The sequence below is a fragment of the Sinohyriopsis cumingii genome, chromosome 3, assembly GCF_028554795.1.
Source record: "Sinohyriopsis cumingii isolate HCF-2022 chromosome 3, ASM2855479v2, whole genome shotgun sequence".
In the NCBI taxonomy this organism is placed as follows: domain Eukaryota; kingdom Metazoa; phylum Mollusca; class Bivalvia; order Unionida; family Unionidae; genus Sinohyriopsis; species Sinohyriopsis cumingii.
The window spans coordinates 53210203-53230350 of record NC_142963.1 but is presented as its reverse complement, the minus strand read 5'-3'; the positions used below and the strand labels follow the sequence as shown (position 1 = coordinate 53230350).

The 20148-nt window shown below is 37.2% G+C and overlaps 1 protein-coding gene across 2 annotated transcripts; it reads left to right on the top strand.

Moving 5' to 3' along the window:
- The first annotated feature begins 2661 nt into the window (after positions 1-2661).
- LOC149802873 (uncharacterized) lies at positions 2662-19734 on the top strand. 2 transcript variants are annotated; one of them, XM_089952319.1, is made up of 8 exons: positions 2662-4538; positions 5107-5229; positions 6505-6639; positions 7302-7385; positions 8841-8898; positions 12147-13805; positions 14211-14269; positions 17338-19734. In XM_089952319.1, exons 1-8 carry the CDS (start codon positions 2934-2936, stop codon positions 17881-17883), a joined length of 4269 nt encoding a protein of 1422 aa, XP_089808445.1. In that variant the 5' UTR covers positions 2662-2933; the 3' UTR covers positions 17884-19734. The 2 variants fall into 2 exon arrangements, with proteins under 2 accessions (XP_089808445.1, XP_089808446.1); XM_089952320.1 differs by lacking the exon at positions 6505-6639.
- Positions 19735-20148: the final 414 nt, after the last annotated feature.

Below are 20148 nucleotides of genomic sequence, written 5' to 3'. Positions count from 1 at the left end.
CTTGTATGATGTCAAATGAAAATGGGGTTGATATAATGTCCAATTTGGCCATCTGGAAAATTTTGTTAGAGCTGCTACTAAATGGCAAGTTGTATTGACATGGGTTTTTTACCAGAAGGCTTGTGATGTCTCGATCCAAAATAAATTCTGCCGATCTGATGTACTATTTGGCCACAACAGTGGCTATCTTGAAACTCTTGTTTGACATTGGGTTTTCATGGACTGTAGAATCAGTACTGCACTTTAATATTTCATGCACTTTTGCCTTCTTCTAATCCTCGAGCAAGGACAGAATCATTTGAAAGTGACAATATACCAACAGGACTCAAATTTCTTAGAATTTCTTGTTTATGAGTTTTTATCAAATTTGGTATGAAGTTTGAAATGTACGAGACCTTGGCTGAATTGTGAAAAAATGTCTCATTGGGCAAAGTTGGGACACACCCACTTTTGTTTCTGTTTAGCTTTCAGTATCAACATCTCATGAAGTTATATCTTCTGATAGTTTGACTTCACCCTTTTTTTTCAACACAACTCTATCTCCTGTTGGATTTAAACTGAACTTTATGTGCAGTTTTGTACAGATGACATCTGGACAAAGTTTGATTTCTCAGCATTTGAACTTCCTTATTAGCCAAGTTGTGATCCCTAATTGATTGGACCCACCAAATATTGTTGCCATGCAATAATTCTCATGTCATTGGTTCAGAATAATTTTATATACAAGTTCTTTGTTGATGAATTTGATGACCAGCTTTCTGTGTCATTATTTGCAGATCTTGAATGTTTGAACCTAATACATGTAGTTTGTTTCTGCGATTTATTTATGAATTCCCTTCTCTCTCTCTCTCACTCCCTCCCCCACCCCACCATTGCTACAGGGGCATCATGATTTTGTTCTGGTCTGAATATCCTGTCATACATTCATCCATCCAGAAAGCTTTTTCATGCAGTTGTGCTAAAACCACAGGAGGAAATGAAATAATGCAGGCACATTTGCATGCATGTGTAGATGACTTGATTAGAGATGTTCAGGCCATTGCAGCAAGTTTTGTGGACTCATTGCTTGTAGAAGGCTCATCTTGAGTCCATCCATCCCATGAAGCTTGTTGGCAGAGCACCACATAAGACTTGTCCTCACATCCTGGATGTGTCATTGGCCTTGGAACAAGCAGCAGTCCTTGAATTCTCATCACTGGTGACGAGCAAAACTTTCTTGCGAAAGTTTCTTTGAGACAATTTTCTTGAGAAACTTTAGCATAGTTGTATGCATTTGTTCATGTTACATGCTGTTAACGGATATTGCATTGCAGAAGATTAAACATCAAGATAACATTGACTATTATAAATATTGTACTAAAATGTCATTATTGTCATTGGCAAACCAGATCACTCTGAACCTTTATCTAGCAAAATGTATGTTATAATGGTGTGATCAAAATATATATTCTTTGAGAAACAGATTTTAGAAATTTTGTGATTCTTTCAGCAGTCACTTTAGTCATTTTGCAACAGTTACATTGATTAAATCTGGTCCAGATCCTGCAATTTGGGACCATGCTTTAATACATCTGGGTAACCAGGAAACAGCAAAAGCTTGGGGCAAATGATTGGTTACTTTTTGAGAACCAAACAAAGTCCCTGTTTAGTTCACCCGACACAGAAGTACTTAAGTAGGCTCACTTATCTATGATCAATAGCAGACATGAAATTAGACAATATGGCAACTGTTCACTAGTGACAGTCTTGCTTAGCAGAAAGATGGTTGATTCTGGTTACAGTATGTATTATGAATGGGATAGTTTTAACTAGAAGGAAGTTGATGAGGCTTTCGAAAATGAGGAGGCATCAGTGACATGATTTTCTTAGGGTTGGTATGCAGATGGTCTTGCACATTCATCCCCTATAGTAAACAGGCAAAGAAATTACAAGAGAGTGTATTGTCTTTTGCCCTTATTATAGATTTTTTTTCTCCCTATGCTTGCTATTATATATTTTCCCAAAACTATTGACTTGCTCATCAAGCAGAAGTGTTTAATTTGCATACTTGGAGTGGTCACTGCTGATTCACGCCAGTGGCTGCTGCTGGCTGCAGAAGACAGGTGACTGCTAAATACATGGCATTTAAATAGGAAATGGGGGAGGGGTTTAGAATGGCTATTTTGACTTGAGTGACAATTGGGACAGGTTCTGTAATATATGTAAATCACTTGTTGTTAATTTCAGTATGCTAGAGTAATTTTCCACTTTTTGGGCAAATATTTGAACTTCCATGACGAAACCCTTGTTAGCATAAGTAAGGACCCACTCAAGGCAGAAAAATGAAATTTGGTAGATATACTTTTATTGACATGTTGATGACCAGTCATTTTTCTGGCTAGTACAGCACATGTTTAGTGGAGGCATGCATGTTTTATAAACCTAGACCTAGTTAGTAAAAACAATGTATATACTCTTAGTAAGGAAAAAAGTGTTCATTTTGTAATTGCCACATTTTGTAATTGCCATATTGCAGTTCATGAGGATGACAGATGGTGGCCAGTTTATATTTGTCATTCCTAAAAAACCAGCTTTTACTTGCAAATGTAGATGTTTTCCTTGCAACTTTGAGCATTTCATTGCTGACAGTTTTTAAAGAGATCTACTTTTTATATATTGCAGAATCATCATCAAATGGTTCAAACCAAGATATAGGGAGCAATTGGCAAAACAATTCTGATTCAGGAAGAAGTGCCTGGTTACAGTCAAAGAGCAACAATATCATAGTCGACAGAAATGATAAGGAAGCTTGGCCTTCCATAGGTGACAAATCCGAATCTGCCTCAGAAAATGGCGATGGCAATGCCTCTGTGAAATCAGGGCCTGTGATATCTATTTCTAGTACTCAAGGACAGTCCACCAGTCAGGAGACCAACAATCAAGACAAAAGAGCCATGCAAGGTCAAAGTGCTTCCAGTATGTGGAGCACAAATTCAAATTTCAGTGGACCTGATTCTAATTGGGGAGTAGGTTTCCCCAGTTCCTCAGCTGCCAATGTTAATTCTCTTGGATGGGCTAGTGCTCCAAGCACAAGTCTTTCGATGAACAACCAAGGACATAATATGCAAAGTTGTGCCAGCTCAGCTGGAAGTGATACTTACAATTCCATTAACTCAAACCCTATGCTTGGATCTAGCAGGTTTGGGTGGGGTGCTCCAGGGCAGGGAGCAGGCCCCAACAAGATGTCGGGCCCAGGGTCAGTGTCCCAAGCAACCAGTGGGGGAAGTGGCAATACTATGCAAGGATTAGTATCCTTTAGTGGTGCTCAACAAAATGGACCTCAGGCCCAGCTTGGTAATCGTGGAAATTCAGGGCCAAGTAATCCACCACCACTGCAACAGCAGGGTAATTCGACTAACACAAGTGCATTTCAAGCCATGTCAGGTTACCAGCAAAAGAATGGGTCTGCCAGTGGAGATTTGGGATGGAGTGGAAATACTAATCTTGGAATGAACCCAGGAGGCACCACCACGACATCACTCAGTGGCAATAATGCCCAGAGTGGAGACAATCTCACTTCTTCATGGGGAGCAGCAACAAGCTCTTCAAGTGACATGTCCAAACCTGGAACTGCAATGTGGGGAAATCCAAGCCAGAATTCCAGCAGTGATTGGGGGATCACAACTTCTAGCCAGCAAGGCATTCCAGCACAGCAGACTCCACAGGCTCAGCAGTCTGCAGGCATGTTCAACAATCCAGATTCCAGCTCTACAAATCCAGGACCAGCAAACAATTCAAGCCAGCAGCGTCCCAGCTCCTGGGCCCAGGCAGCAGGCAAAGGACTTAATCTTAATTCCTCTACTAGCACAGCCACAGCAGCATCAGCAGCAGCAGCAATTGATCCTCGGGAGGAGGAGATCCGCCGTGCCATAGAGAATCATGAAGGCTGGGGCAGGAGACCAATACGCCAAGACACCAGCTGGAATGTTGAACTCTCACCAAAAGCACAACGCAAATTCTCTTCATCAGCTGAACCAAAGGGAACAAGTAGCAATATGTGGAACAGCAACAACAATAATGGCACAGCCATCTGGGAAGCAAATAAAGATGGAACTGGTGTTTGGAATAGCACAACTGGAGCTCAGAGGCCAGGATGGAGTAGTGGTCCACCGCAAAAACCACCAGAGCCGGTAGGTAGCCAGTGGAGTGGGGTTCCTCAAGAAAAGCCAATAGGAGCTTGGGGAGGTGGTGAGAATAGTCAACCACCATCCAACTGGGGCCAGAAAACTGAGACTGGCTCATGGGGTGGAACTGCCTCAGCGACAAGTCAGATGGGGAACAACTGGGGAGAGTCCACGCCACATACTGGGAATGATGGCTCACCATACTGGGGAGAGCCACCAAAACCAGCAGGAATCAATTACCCACCACCAACCCAGAGGATGAAACCTGATGACCAATGGCAGAACAAACCTACAGGATGGGGAGATCCCAGTGGCCCTCCAGACACCAAAGTGGATGATGGCACCAGTATTTGGGCAGCAAATGCACAACAGCAGGTAAAATGAAGAGATATTAAATTTAGTTTGATATTCTCAAAAATAAATAATGTACCTGTGTAATGACTTGAGGAATAGAATCAAATAAAAGATGAAACATTAAAAATTCCTTACTAATTTTGAAAAGGCATTTTACTAGCAAATAATTTTGTTTTCAAGAAAAGAAAGTGTCTTAGAAATTTATAAAATAAAAAAAAGCTGGAATTTTTGGGTGACCAATGCTGTTGAATTGTCCAAAAATGCACCGTAGCTCTGAAGTCTTAAATTTTGATTTCAAGGACTAAATATTTTAAGAAACCCAGTGCACGGGGCTTTTTTTTTTTTTTTTTTTTTTTTTTTTTTTTTTTTTTTTTTTTTGAAGGAACGCCAGATAACTTTCATTATGCAGGAAAGAAAAAGAGACTTTATTCCCATTAAGATATGAAAAAGACAGTCATTTTAAGTGGAGTGCCAGCTTCAGGTGAACATCTCTATTATAAAAGAGGAATGGGCAAATGAATTTTCATGGATAAATATGAAAGCACCCAAAACAATTGCATTCAGCTAATTTCTTGTTGGATTTTTTTAGGCCCGTGCCGGGGGCTGGGGAGATACTGGTCAGTGGAACCCAGCTATGGGGAAACCACCCCCATCAGCACCCAACGCTGGTTGGGTTGATGGAGATATGAACTGGAATGATCCAAACCGCAAGGTAGGCTTTTCTCCCATCTTTCGTTTTTCCCAGTTTTTAACTTGCTTTTTCATACTGCCCTTTATTTGTTGCCTATTAATGCCTTGTTGTTTGCAGTAGGTTTATTGTATGATTACATTTTATTTTGATGATAATACATTATTGGTGATTGATCAACAGACTGAAAAAGAATAGATGCATCTTGTACATGACAGATTTTTAAAAAAAAATTCAAAGGAAACTGATCCAGATGGCATTTACAAAATAATGGCATTTTTAGGCACATTATCTACCCTTGGTTAGTGCATGGATACAATTCCTTCTATGACATTTTATGAATACAATGAATAGAGATGATTGCTTCACTGCTGTCCTGGAGTCTTTAATCAATCATCAAATAAACTGCATGCATCCATTCAGCTTTAATTTTTTGTATTGTGAAAGTGTCAAAGGATCATGTGATAATACTTTTCAACTATAATGGCTATTCAATTCTGCCCATGCTATTTATATCTAATTATTTGGGACTTGGAATTGAATGTAATAAAATTCAGACAAGACAAAAGAAGGTGAAGATCATTAATTTTCACATTTTACTGTTAAAATCAAACATCAGTGCATGTTAACTGCTCGGGATAAATTAGTTGAACATATAGCAGTTGCTGATGGCAAGTTTTCTATTTAGAATACTTAAACTCCTTGCAACTTGCTTAAATTATTTTGTCTTGCTTTTGGCTAATTTATATCTTACATTGACCAAGGCTGCATGAATGTGTACACATTTTCTTTTGTATGTGCACATTCCAATACTATATAAAGTGCATTATTTTTATATTGGAACCAAGGGTAGATAATCTTGAAGGCATTCTATACAGAGGTTACAAGATGAATGTGTGTATTATCATAGTGAAGAGATAGAGAAGACAAAAAGTTAGTGAAAGGTAGGTCTGTGAACAGATAGCATACAAGAAAGGCAACTCGGTCCTTCATGTTTTGTTGTAGAATTTTGTACTCCAGGTATTAAAAGAATATAAAAGGTCCGGTGGTAATCAATCATTAAACAAAATTACTGACAAGATAGTAAAACTATTATACAACAGAATTAATGTTTAACAAGTTTACATTTGATGGCAAATTCCAAGTGAGTTTTTGTGAGGAAAGAAAGTTTAAATTGGAAAATGTTCAGATCCTCTCCCAAAATTAGCCTTCAATAAAAGGCAATCAGTCGGTCAGTAGTGCAGTCCATGCATTTAGTAGGACTGGCTTTTTATGATGTGGGGCTGGTATTTCCTGCAGGAGAGTATGCTGTGGAATGAAGAGGCTGGCTGGGATGATGCAGACATGGGAACATGGAATGATGATACTCAGGAGGCTAACTCTTCTTGGAACAGTGCCACTGGCTGGAACAGAAATAAGAGAGATAGTCTCAAGGTATACATGGATATTTTTGGAACATTTCAGACATTCCCCACAAATACGTGTCAAGTCATCTAGATAAATATTCACAACTTGAATTGAATTTGATCAGGATATATCTGCTCTTGGTTCCTTGTCATTCATTTATGGCTTAATTTAAGCAGCTTAGCTATAATTGGTGTTTCAATTTATTTAAAGTGAAAAATAGTAGTATACTATAATGCTTTTATTTGTTATCTTCCATGTATGTGAAGTTATTCAGCATGAAGAATCATCAGTATAGGTACATTCTGTTGTTGCTGTAACTTATTCTAGTTATTTTTCCTCATTTGTAAATCTCTATTATCTAGGGAAAATCAAAGTTTATAATATCCGAGAGCAATATTTTCTTTTTTTTTTTTCTCATTTTTTTCCAGGGAAAATAATTGAATTATAACATCTGAAAGCAATATTTTTTTTTTCTTTTAAAAAAAAAATGCAGTTCTCCAAGCAGAGTATCATTTTGAGTTGTATAATCTACTTTCCTGTAATTTGATTTTTGCATTTACCAATTGTAACTGACTTTTCGAAAGTAACTATTCAATTAACTGAAACAGATTTAAGAGATTTTTTAAAAAATGGCACAGAACAGACAGTTCCAATCAGTTTGTACAGTGTCATTATCTGCTTCACTTTAGAACTTTTCTGGCAAGTTCCCAGGTGGTGGTCAACCTCCACAGAGAAGTCGTCTGCTTCAGCAGTTGATGGATTTGGGCTTCAAGGTTAGCAAACTTTTCATAGAGTAAAGCATTGTCGTCTGTTAACAAGTTAAAAAAATTATAATGGCAATGTGAAGTATTCTCTTGAGGATCACTTGCAGGTTATGCATGGTTTAGGTATAGGAAATGCTTTGTTGAAGACTACTTCAGTGACAAAATGAACAACATACAGCTGTAGGCAAAGAAGATTAGTCATTTCTTTCATTATAAATCATTTGTTTTTCCAATCAAATCCATCAGTGTGTGATACTTTCTGGCTGTAATATTGTGTCATGTGCATTATAATACTGTGTCATATGCACTGTGTAAAGTTGTGATCCTGGTATTAGATTTTTTTGCATCTCCAATACTTTAGAAAGAGTGGGATGAAGGGGATGACTGTAATGTTCTAAAATTTAATTGTTTAGTGTCATCAGCCCATAGGTGCATTGTTTTCATATCTAACCCGTTTTCTTTTGATGGTTTATTCCAAAATCATATTTAGTCTTTTCCAAATGCTTGTATCACATCATGTCTTGTTGTGAAATCATTTCATCTCAATGATTTAAGAACTACAGGGATTGAGACGAAATTATGAATTGAACATTATTGTTAGAACAGTTGAGGACTACAAGGATTGACACCAAATTATGAATTGAACTTTTTTATTACAATGGTTGATCTAAGTTGAGTTCAATTTCACCATTTAAATGGACAAAATGATGTTTGTTGCATAAAATCACTTACATTTGTAAACTATATAGCAGAGTTTAGCCTATAAATATAATAAGGTTGGGAGCTTGAGATCTTTTTTTAAATACAAATTCTTTACTCTTCAAGATGTTTATCATGTATTTTAGAATGCATCAGACGGCTAAGTGACCAAGACTGGTTTGGGATGAGTGTGGTCATGTGACTGTATTTGAGCAAATGTTCTCAAAATGGCTTAAGTGCTGTCATCTCAAATGTGCATGAAACAATTTGTCTTGATGGCACAGTTTATAGTGGTTGAATATGCCATTGTAAAATAAATGGTGTTTTTGGTTGTCCTTGTATCATTGAAATTGTGGCTAGATGTTTAAAATGGAATTGTTGTTGTAATATGAAGGCATTTAAACTAGTGTTCATGCAGTTTAGTCCATTCTTGTGTGTATACAGTATGCAAATACTTGGCTTATTTGCATCTGTGATATAGGATCAGGTTTTGGCCTTACTGCTGTTATTGAGGTTTAAATATGAACAATTTTAAACAAATTTGTGCACTGTGAAAATATTGTAGAAACTAATAAATCTTGGCACCCAGGCAATTTGTTCACATTTAATATATTTCCTTTACGATGGGGAAAAGTTTTTTATGTCTACAAAGCTTAATATAAGTTTTCTACATTTCTTTAAAAATGCTGACAAATTTTACACAGCAAGTATACATTTATATGCAAAGCCTGTTAATTACTTGTATGCATTAAATTTTTTTTCCAGAAGGATGATGCCCAACATGCTTTGATCAGTAACAACATGAACCTCCAGAGTGCTCTTTGTGAGTATATTATGATTATATTTTTTTTAATCAGTTGTCAGCAGTATCATTGCCAATTTATATGTGTGTAAGAGCATCTTGTCTTTTTTTTTCTTTCTTCATGTGTAAGTATGACCATCGACCATCACTTGGTCAAGGTTTGGATTCCAGTCATGTCAAGTATGTAGTTGAAAGACGTGTATAATGGGGGACCCATATATAACATCAGGAGTGGATATTGCTTTGAAAATTACATCAAGAAGAAACCACAGATCTTGTTTTGTTGGGGCCCAACATTGAGATGCAAGAGCCCTATAAGGATCATCTTTTCTGTTTATCTAGTCACACTTCTTGTAATCAATATAGTATACATGAACAAGTATAGGAATTGGACGAATGGACTGCATGCTTTCTGAAGCTTTTGTTTCATGTTAAGAAGAGGATTCCATAATAAGCAGTAGAAAGCACTAAACCTGTTTGAGATTCATTTAGAGACCAAACTTGGTATTACTGCTGCTCTTTTATTTCCTTGAAGCCATGTGAGAGAAAATGTAAATTTGACACTTATCCTTTCATCGAGAGGGATGAGGAATGAATCCCATGTCTTCCACTGAATCCATTTTAACTGCAGAGCAGTATACCAAATACAGAAATCTGCTAAAGACTATTGAAAGAAATTGGTTTGCATATTTATTTTTTTTTCATTTTTTTTTTTAAATTTTCTTTTTTCTTATTGGCCAAATCTTCAATAATCACAAACAGGAAACTGCATCCATATGATTGATTTTTTTTGTTGTTGCTATCATTATACAAATTTCGTTTTTATATTTTCCTTTCAAGAACGATCAAATAATAGGACACGTGGATACAACCATGCAGAATGCCTTAAATTTCTTGAATTTTTAAGATTTGACAATTTTCTGCATTATTATTCATTTCAACAATATGCTGAGGTCAGATCAGTGAGAAACTTGCCTTTCCCACACTGAAATTGACATTGTTTCTGATGCTAGTTTTAAAACCATGTTCTTTATCAGAGAGAGACCATTCAAGTTTCCAAAGGGTTATATAATTTAAAACAATTTTATCTTGTGATGCATGAAAGAATTGTAAAAATGTCTCAATCAGAAAGAAACAAAGTAACATACCATCCCATACAGTGAAATGCTGTCAGAATTGAACTTAAGTTCTACCGCTTCAGTGGCATAGTGGTTAGAGCGTCCGTCTCGGAAGTGGGAGGTTGTGGGTTCAATCCCCGGCCAAGTCATACCAAAGACTTACAAAAATGGTACTAACAGCTGCCTTGCTTGGCACTCAGCATTAAGAGGTTAGTGTTAGGACTTGTTGTCCTGGTGTCAGGATAATGTGACTGGGTGGGACATCATGCTACATGTCTGACATGATGCCCCAGGGCTGGACATCACTATAAACTGCCACACTGCAGACATCGTAGCAATATGACTGAAAATTTTTTAAAGCTAGGTTAAAAATCATAATCACACACACACAGACATACACACACAAAAGTTCAAGTGGTGTACATGTATATTTAGTTTCGTGACGGTCATTACTTTTCAAGAACTAAACTTGTGGTTTGCAATTGAGTGTAAATTCAGTTGGCTTTTTGTTTTGTTTTTTGTTGTGTTTTTTTTTTAACAGAAGCAGGTGTCATGGAATTGAAATGTGCAAACTTGAGATTACTTTTCATGTTTAAATTATAGCATAAATTTGTACTAATCAAGAGAAGATCAACAGTGTCTTGTGAAGTCTGCGCAAGTTTAAGATTTCTTAGAATAAAAGTAAAAGCATAAACTTCTTGCAAAAATATGTTAATCAGCCTTTTGTAAATGAAGAAAGTACAGTAGTATTAAGTTTTCGAGGTATTTGATTTGATTTGGCATCATCAATTACATCAAAATCTTGATCAGAATTAGGCAATGTGTAAAATCTTCTGATAATAATGTACAGACTCTCTCAACCTCTAAGGCACATACTTGCAAGGGTCATGCACAGTAAGCCACGCCAATCTAAGAGAGACCACGCCCACTCTGGTGGTCATCCTCAGTGACTGCAAGAAAGCACGGTGTGCAGAGCAGTTCTCTGTGAGCCGCTGTGGCAGCTCTGTCAGACATGTGGATAGATGGTGGAGGTTTTGTTTTTTTTTCTTAATCCTCCACTCCCACAACCACCGCGTTGCATGGGGTTCAGAAAATACACTTGAGCTTGTATATAGACTCCCAGTTTGTTCCATTGTACTGTTAAATATATAGGACACCCACTTCAGTAAAGAGACTTTTTTTTCCTCCTTCCTTGGCATTGTGGGTGTCTCATTTCTATTAATTCCAATGAAACAGTCATTTTATCAAATATTTAAACCTCAGACCAATTCACTGAACAGTACTTGGAAAGATAGCTGGATATCATTTTCTCACAAGCATGTGACAAGTGACTTTTATGCACTTGTGCTCCACATGCCATGGTTGTAGAGGGAGGACATATAGATTTCAGCATTTGGTTCTAACGTCTTCACTGATATATGCAGTTTTATCTTTATTCATTAGCAGTTATTTATTTCTTAATATTTTTCATCGTATAAAAGGAGTGTATTTAGAAATAAGGAAACTGTTTTCACACCCACACTCCACTCCAAATGAAAAGACATTGGATATATTCGGGATACTATCTGATAATTGCATATAATGCCAGTTTTTGTGGCTGTAGCAATTTCCAGCATCTTCGTTTCACACATGAAGAATACCTTGAATGATACCATTGCACAAAAAAACTATGTTTTTGTTTTCTATCAGATTTATTATGATTTATCCACATTGTGTTGAAGTCCATTCAGTAATTTTCTATCCCTGACATCAAGATCGAAGTTCATAACAACAAACTTTCATGCTGCACTTAGTTATCGTATGAACATGAAAAGAATTAGTTATGCTACCAAAGTTTGTATGCTGGAGTTTCTCCCAAAATATCTAGATGGTTTCAGTACTCAGCAATTAGATTAAAAGGATAGAAATAAATGGACATGACATCAGTTTCTGGAAAATATTTGTGGACGATCAAGTGTCCATGTTCCATGTTTGTTTGTTTTTTTTTTTGTTTTTTTTTAAAGACCCCTGTTTAAATTCCTTTCGAATATTCTTTTGCACATTCATAAATGCGTAGATTGTGCTGCATATTTTATCTTTTCTGCTTGTAACACTCCAATAAGAGGGGTGGTCACATTTCTAATTAACACATCGATCATTCTTGTTTTTCAGCTGATCTGTATGGACGTCAAGGTGCTAGTGCCAATAAAGATGACAATGACATGGATGTATTCCTTAATGGTGTAAAACACAAGACTCTATGTTCAAACGAATCAGACATATCAGATACTCAGTTTGACAGCAATTCATTTGTGCCTAATATTAATTCCATGCAAAATACTCCACTACCTAATGCTCAATCACAATTACCAAATCAATATTCTTTCAAGACTCCTAGTCTCCCTCAGTCTAGTCTGAATCATGTTAGTAATCCCAGTATTATTTTCCAAAAACAAAAGAATTCCATTAATCAACCACCTCAGGGTCAGGTTCGTGGGCAGTTGCCCACCACTCAGAATGTGGCGGCAGTGCAGCAACAGCAGGTGAATCAGCAGCAAATGGCGCAGCAGCAGATATTACAGCAGCTCCGCATGGCTGTTCATGCAGGTCTTATTAGCCCTCAACTTTTAAACCAGCAACTCCCTCCAACAGTCCTCCTCATGCTACAGCAGCTTCTGCAGAACCAGCAGCTGCTTCAGCAACAAGTCACCACCCAGCAGATGCTACAGCAAAATAAGATGGGTCAAAACCCTCTACTCCAGCGCCAGCATCTAGAACAGGTCACAGGCCGAATAAATGGCATTAAACAACAAATCCTTATCCTTCAAAAACAAATTTCTCAGGCTCAGAATAACCTCCTCAAGCCACAAGCACAACAACAACAGCAACAAAACACGTCCTCAGTCACAGATGAGCCGCTGAACAACATCCAACCAGATATGGGTAATTTGGTCATATCTTCATCTCAGTCCCGTCTTAATCAATGGAAACGTCCCACACCTGAGAAGGAGTCGGATGGAAGTCCCGTAAGCTGTGCAGCTTCGGTTTCAATGACAGGAGGTGAACAGGGTACTCTGAACAAAGCTGTTGGTTCCAAACCAACTCTTCATCAGTCTAGTTCCAACCCTAATCTGCAAGGCTTTGGCGATCTTGGCCTAACTAAACTTGGCATGGGCGGTGATCAAACTTGGTCCACTACAAACACAACGTCCCAGAACTGGCCCACTACCAGTGCCCCATCCACAACATCTTCTAGTCAGAGCACTGACTCTAAAGAAAACTCTAACAATAAAGAATCTCAATCAACAAACAGTACTGCTTCAGCCACCAGTGCCACTTCCACTGCAACTAGTAGCGGTGGCAGCAGCAGCATCACATCCACCTCAGTATTGAATATCAATGACACAATCCCCGAGTTTATACCAGGGAAGCCATGGACTGGAATCACCAAAAGCGTAGAGGATGATCCACACATCACTCCAGGAAGCTTCTCTCAGTACCCTAGTGTCAACACCATTAAAGATGACTATCTCATGTCACTGACCAAGTCTTCATCCAACACGGAGGACAGCAACTCGCCATGGCTGTCTAAAACCACAACACAGACAAATCGATCCATGAGCCTTTCTGATTCGTTCAACAACTTCCCTTCTGATGTCTGGATCCCACCACTTGGGCAGCAGAAAGGAGGGCTTTCAACTGGGGGAGGACTGTCTCGTCCACCACCTGGACTACAATCAGGTGGCAAGTCTGGATGGACTGGAACAGGAGGCTTCAATCGGCAACATTCCTGGGCTGGGCCAAGGACCGATCCTGCCTCAATTCAACAAGGTTAGTTCTTAATTCAAAACTTTTCATAAAATTTTTATGTAAATTTGTGTTACCAAAGGCAGCATGTAAAAAATCGTGTAAAATATTGTTGTTAACGTACCTTAAACGTGTAAGAAATGCAGTAATTGTATTTATTTTCATTATTGGCATCTTGATTGTGCAGACTAGTTCAGAATAGAGGGGGAATTTGGGGGATGCAAAATAGCACCTAATTAACTTCAAGTTTGTCTTGGTTTACGATTTTGGAGAATGCTATTGTCTGCAAGACTTTTACAAAACCGGTTTCTCAGAATTTTATCTGGCTGTACTTGCACAGCTTGCCTTAATCCTGTGTGTAACCTGTGCAAGTTTATCTGTAAAATCAAGATGATAGAAGGTAAGGGAATTTCACCTTTTACATTGCAGGTTCTTGGAGCACAGCAAGTGCATCAAAATTTCTCATCCTGAAGAACCTTACACCACAGGTAAACTTGAGATTTGATGATTGCATTTCAGTATTGTATAGTCACATATATTTTAGATTTCCAGGATACAATCATTTGCAGAAAATAGCAGATTACACGATCGTATAATGTTCATGAAAAAGCAAGAAATTTGATGTCTAGCTCAGTTGTAAATTTGTTACCATCACTCGCTCAAAAAAATAATTAGAAAACCAGATGAAAACGTCTGCTTTAAAAAGAATTATAACTAGTGTGAATTTATTATTTTTCATGATGTACCATTTTTAATGGATTTTGTGGATGCTTCAAGCTGCCTAGTTTTAACACCAAAGAAAAAATTGCTCTTCTTGGGATAGAATAGAACCTCTTCCCCAGTCCAAGAATTCAAGTACCCACAAAGCTAAATAACTCAGAGTCTCATATTTATTTTGTAATATTTATGTGTAAGAGGTCCTTGCCTCAAGAGCCTGAAAATGTTCATTGCATGAACATGATACTGAAAATGTCCTGGATGTATTTTTATATGCCTGCAATTTTAATAAAATAAAAGTCTTTGTTGGTTTTAATGGCAGTTTAAACGCATTAATAGCTATAGTATGCCTTGGAAACTGCTAATAAGAGCCTTTTCCAAGGACATTGAGTCAGCTGACCTGGGCAGGTATCAAACATGCAGCCATTGGATTACGAGTCTGACACTACCAGCTTAGCTACCATGGTTTCTGTAAAGCAAAGCATATCATGTTACTGTGGTGTTCATATGGTTGTATGTAACCGTTTTTTGTTTCCAAACAGAAACTAGAGTTCATCATTTTCAATTAGAAAACTTATGGAGGGCTTACACTTGTAACAATGACTCCTATCAATTTGGGGGTTAAAAGGTTACTTCCTGGAGGAAGAAAATAGTTTCTACACAGTTGGGATAAGAAAGAATTATGTTGGTCTTGGGGTCAAAGGTCAAGGTCTCCAGTGTGTGTGTGTGTGTGTGTGTGTGTGTGTGTGTGTATATCATTGATATTGTTTATACAAGTCGTGCTCAAGTAACTGCATGGTCCCATAGTAATGAATATCCATCTATTTGTTTAGTTTACAAAAGATAATTTTACTGGACATAGTTGGACTTTATATAATGAAACCTAGAGAGTTTCGATCTCCAGTCATTTATGTGCACAGTCTGACATTACATAAAATTGTTTAATTGCACTTACTTTGGTTGGCAGCTTGATGTGGATTAAATCTCTGCACCTTTGATTTCCAGTCTTTTATGCCTGCTGCTCACCTTAATGATTGTAGTAAAGCAGCTCTATACAAGACCTAGAATTAGTTAAATTTCCAGTTTGGCTTCTGCAGAAACCTTGACCATGGTTTGATGGATTTCACATGCATCATACAACTTTGTATTGACAAGACCTTACTCAAGTTTGCCATATTGGACCAAAGATTCTGGTGTGGATATTTTTAACTTTTAACCTGACAAACTTTCATATTTAGGTTGTATACATGTCCATTTTACTTATGCATATCCTAAACTCGATGAAGTCGAGGTCAGTTTAAAGCAGATTGGGCAAGTTGGGCTTTTCCACAACATTTTGTAAAATGGTAATAAATTATATATTTTTTCACTATTGTATTGCACCTGCGATTGATTTACAGTTAATGAAGAAAGCACTACATACTATTAACACTCCTGTTCTAATTTCAGTTTTAGTTAAATTTTTAATGCCCAATACCCTGTTACCATATTGGACCTGCTTTTTAAACTTTAAAGGAAGCAAAGGACTAAATTTTAGATACAACTGTATTGCACACTAAACTGGGTCACAACCAGAGCATAATTTTGTAATCTGTGCTTCACTGTTGATGGAGATGTTGATTCAATTACCCAGTTACATGTTGCCACCAAATTTGAACAGGGTGAATCTTGGAATGTATGTGGCTTGGACGTTGAGGCTGGATTAATGTACCTTGTGTTCCCGATTTATTGCACACTCCATAAAAGATGCTGGTTAATACCAGTTTAGCAGGGTAAATTGTGAACCTTCACTGTCTGATAATTTGGTTGTCAGAATGCTACAAAGTAGAATGACATTCATGGGAACCATCACTATCAGACTTCATTGGGAATGAGCTTGATAGGTGGAGTAATAACAGCAAAGGTACATTAACATAAGCTATAAGCATTTACATGATAAATTTGCAAAAAGGAGACCACGCTAGTATAATTGCAGAATCAGTTTAACTCGTTAACCCCAGGAGATTTTTGTCATTTTCACCTGAACTACAAGTAGGAAACAAATTTTGGGAGCTGCTTCTAAATTCATCCAAATAATGTGCTCAAGCGATTTCTGTTTAACCTGATGCCTAGTTATGTTAGAAAATTTGTTCTTTTATTGGCTCTTTTGCTCGTGCATGTGCAGACAAGTAATACAAAAAAAATGAGTATAATTTTTTTAAATATATATTTTTTTTTTATTATTTATTTATTGCTTATTGGACCCATCATTTTCATGTCCTGGCCACTATTTACTTGAAATCCCAAACTTGTCCAACTTTTTGCAAAGGTTTGCCTATGTGCAGTTCAGATCATTCTGCCTTACAACTGAGGCCAAAAATTATAATATCTGAACACCAAATCTAATTCTGATGATGGGCAAATTTTGGTGTTAAAAAAAAATCTGGTCTCAGAAAAATAGGTTTTTTTCTCAGTGTCTTGTAATGCAAGTGTAAAGTCCAGATTCTTTGGTTTATCTTACATGACCTTGATGCTACTTAGCTCAGAACTACCTCCTGACACACAAATGTGGTGCCAGGAGTTAAATAGACTGTGGGCCTCAGTTCTGTTTAGAATGCAAAGGGAACAGATCTTTATTTATCCACTATATTTTGGAGTATTTATTTCCCAGCATTTGCAGTGAATGTGTAAATTGTACATGGTCTTAGTCTTAGTTAACGTGTTTTCATTCATTTGCAGTCGGCTTGCTTGTGCCAAGTACCAATGCAAAGAATACGATGCCCCTTTATCAAGATACTTGAGCTAAAGTGAACAGTTGAAATATTGCTAAGAATTATTTCTGCTCATTTTCTTTTTTCAGATCGATGGATCAACCCTTCGCACCCTGTGTATGCAGCATGGCCCACTGCATGCATTTTATCTGTTCCTTAATCATGGATCAGCCTTGGTTCAGTACAGTAGTAAGGAGGAGGCTATCAAAGCGCAGAAGTCACTCAATACCTGTGTGCTTGGCAACACCACAATTGTTGCAGAATTTGTTTCTGATTATGAAGCTGCTCGTCTAGTCGAGAATCAAAGTGCCATGTCAGTCCCTAGTCAGTGGTCCCAACCAGTCTCACCTGCAATGTACCGCCAAACTGGGCAGCTTGCTAATCGAAATGATGGGTTAGGAAATCCATCGTGGAAAGTTGTTGCACCAGCCGCTAATCCAAATGTGTCTTTCAGTAATCCACTTCCAGGGAATGTGGGGAATGTGTGGGGAGGGGGAGGGATTGGGGAGGGGGGAGGTACCAGATCGGGGTTAGGGGTTGGGAGTGGGATAGGGAGTGGGTCAGGGGGATTGTGGTCTATTGATGACCATGCTACAAATAACTTCCTTGGCAATATGTTGGGGGGAACAATGTAACTTATTATTAATCAAACAATGTTATTTCCCCCAGATGCATTCTAATGATCTCTCATGCGGGTTAGTTAGTGATTGGAGTTGTATATTTTGCTTCTTATGTGTTCCTTGAGCTGGTCTGTGCGGGAGAGTGAAGCAGGCATCAAGTGATTGATGCAAATATTTTGGTGCTCACTGCTTCAAAGAAGTACAGCACATTTTATTTTTCTACTTCTCCTGAAGTAATTATGTCTTTCAGATATTTTCCATTAGTCTTGTCAGGTGCCTGGGTGAATCTCTCTGACGCTAGCCAGCTCATCTTGTCAGAAAGGTTACAGTCATCTGTGTAATAAATAACCTCATCGTAGATTGTAGATTTGATATGAAAGTCTTTATTTATGCCATTCATGACAGTGAATTATAAAAATACCCTACAAAAAAAAGCCATAAAAGAAGAAAAAAAAAAAACTTTTTAAAAAAAAAATTGAAAATATATATATAGTGAAATGCATCAGTTTTTGAATGCTGTTATTTGTAAATGGCTAAGAGAAGAGTGCAAACAAATTTTATGATTATTCTTCATTTAAAATTCCTTTAATGTATTATTATATTATTTTTCACTGAGTGGAAATGTGTCTGTCAGAGTGGCAGAAAATCTACCTGTGATATTGAAGCAGCCATAGTTAAGAGTAATTTCAAGTCTGTTTTGTATGTGATAATCTTTTTTTGTGTTTACTAAAGTATGATTATGTGTGCAAGTACGTTATTTTGTCAATATTGGTGCATGTGTATACATGGAGAGTCTTGTCTTTATGTGTTATTACAAGGTAAAAACCATATTACATATAGTGCTAACTGGTGATATTTTAATCAGAGGGCCACCACTCAAATCGTTCCAGACATCCAGTATTTTGTTGTACTGGTTTAATTATTTCATTCATTAAATGTCTCGTTAAAAAAATTGCTAATTGTTCCAAAGCCTATATTCAAACTTTGTTTTTTTATTGATGAACTGCTGTATTGCCATTCAGAAGTATCAAATACCAGTACTGTGCCGCCCACTTTGATATGTATTTGTTGATGATACCAGTGCATTTGGAGATGCACAGGATGTTTTGTATGTTGCTTATTCCATTTTCCATGATAGACATTCAAATGCATGGCATTATATCAAAATGATCTGTATTGTGTTCAGAGATTGTCTAGACATTCTGGTGGTGAGGGGGAAAATGTTAGTACATGTACATATTCTGATAAATACAGCATTTTTTTCAACACTTTTGTACATTGTGATAAAATGTACTATTGTCCATGTTTTTATTAAGCTGTCATAATAGTAAACTTTAAGTTAATGATCACAGTTATGATTATGTCGGAGTACAAAGTGGCATGGAGTCAGGGCAGTTGTTATTATGAGTGATTATTTGATTCATTTCTACAGTAATGTATAGAAAGTATAAATAGCTGTTCATGTTCTCAAATTGCCATTAACAATGGGGAGAGCATATTGTGATTCTTGTTGATATGATATATACCATTATGAATCATAACTGTCTTTGTATTTTTCTGTGATGCTGTTAATTGCAGTATGGATCCACATCATTCTCATCAAATCAAGGAAATTAATATTATGTTATTTAGATTGATACCAGAGACCACTTAATGATAATTTACTGCTTTTAATTATGATAATTGTGACCAATTGGAATAATCACACAACCTTTGCCAAAGCACAAGGAATTTGTATCTTAGGAATGGGCAGCTTTTTATCCGTCATCGTTCAGTGATAGAGAATTAATTTTTTGACATGACATGTATATTGTGCTCGTAGCATTGCTTTGAAATTGTATTATGAAATAAATCTTTACCTCAGCATTCAGTGTTATCATTGTCCCCACTTGAAAAGCAAGCATTTTCTTTCTGTAAATTTGCTTCTTAGTTGCATTACCCTATCTTATCTCCATTGGTTTTTTTCCTTTGTTGTTGTATATATTGGCATTTTTCTTGCTCTCTCTCTCTCTCTCTCTCTCTCTCTCTCTCTCTCTCTCTTGTCATCTCCACGGTCACTTAAGCCTTAAGAATCATGGTTACAGTGATTATTATGCTGGACATGCAACCAGTATGATGTGGTTTAAAATATTTTTGGGTCAGTGGTAGTTATTGCATAGGTTCCTAAGCAAGGCACTTTACTCCAATTGCTTTGGCACTATACAACCTTGAAGTGTTGAGGGAATTGCAGTAGCACTGTTGGTAAAGCACTGTACTTACATGGAAGGTTGATGGGTTTGA

Coding starts and splice junctions, on each gene's coding strand:
- LOC149802873 (XM_089952319.1), top strand. CDS start 2,934: ATGCAAGGTCAAAGTGCTTCCAGTATGTGGAGCACAAATTCAAATTTC. Junction 7,386..8,840: donor TGATGGATTTGGGCTTCAAG/GTTAGCAAACTT, acceptor TTTTTTTTCCAG/AAGGATGATGCCCAACATGC. Junction 14,270..17,337: donor TGAAGAACCTTACACCACAG/GTAAACTTGAGA, acceptor TTCTTTTTTCAG/ATCGATGGATCAACCCTTCG.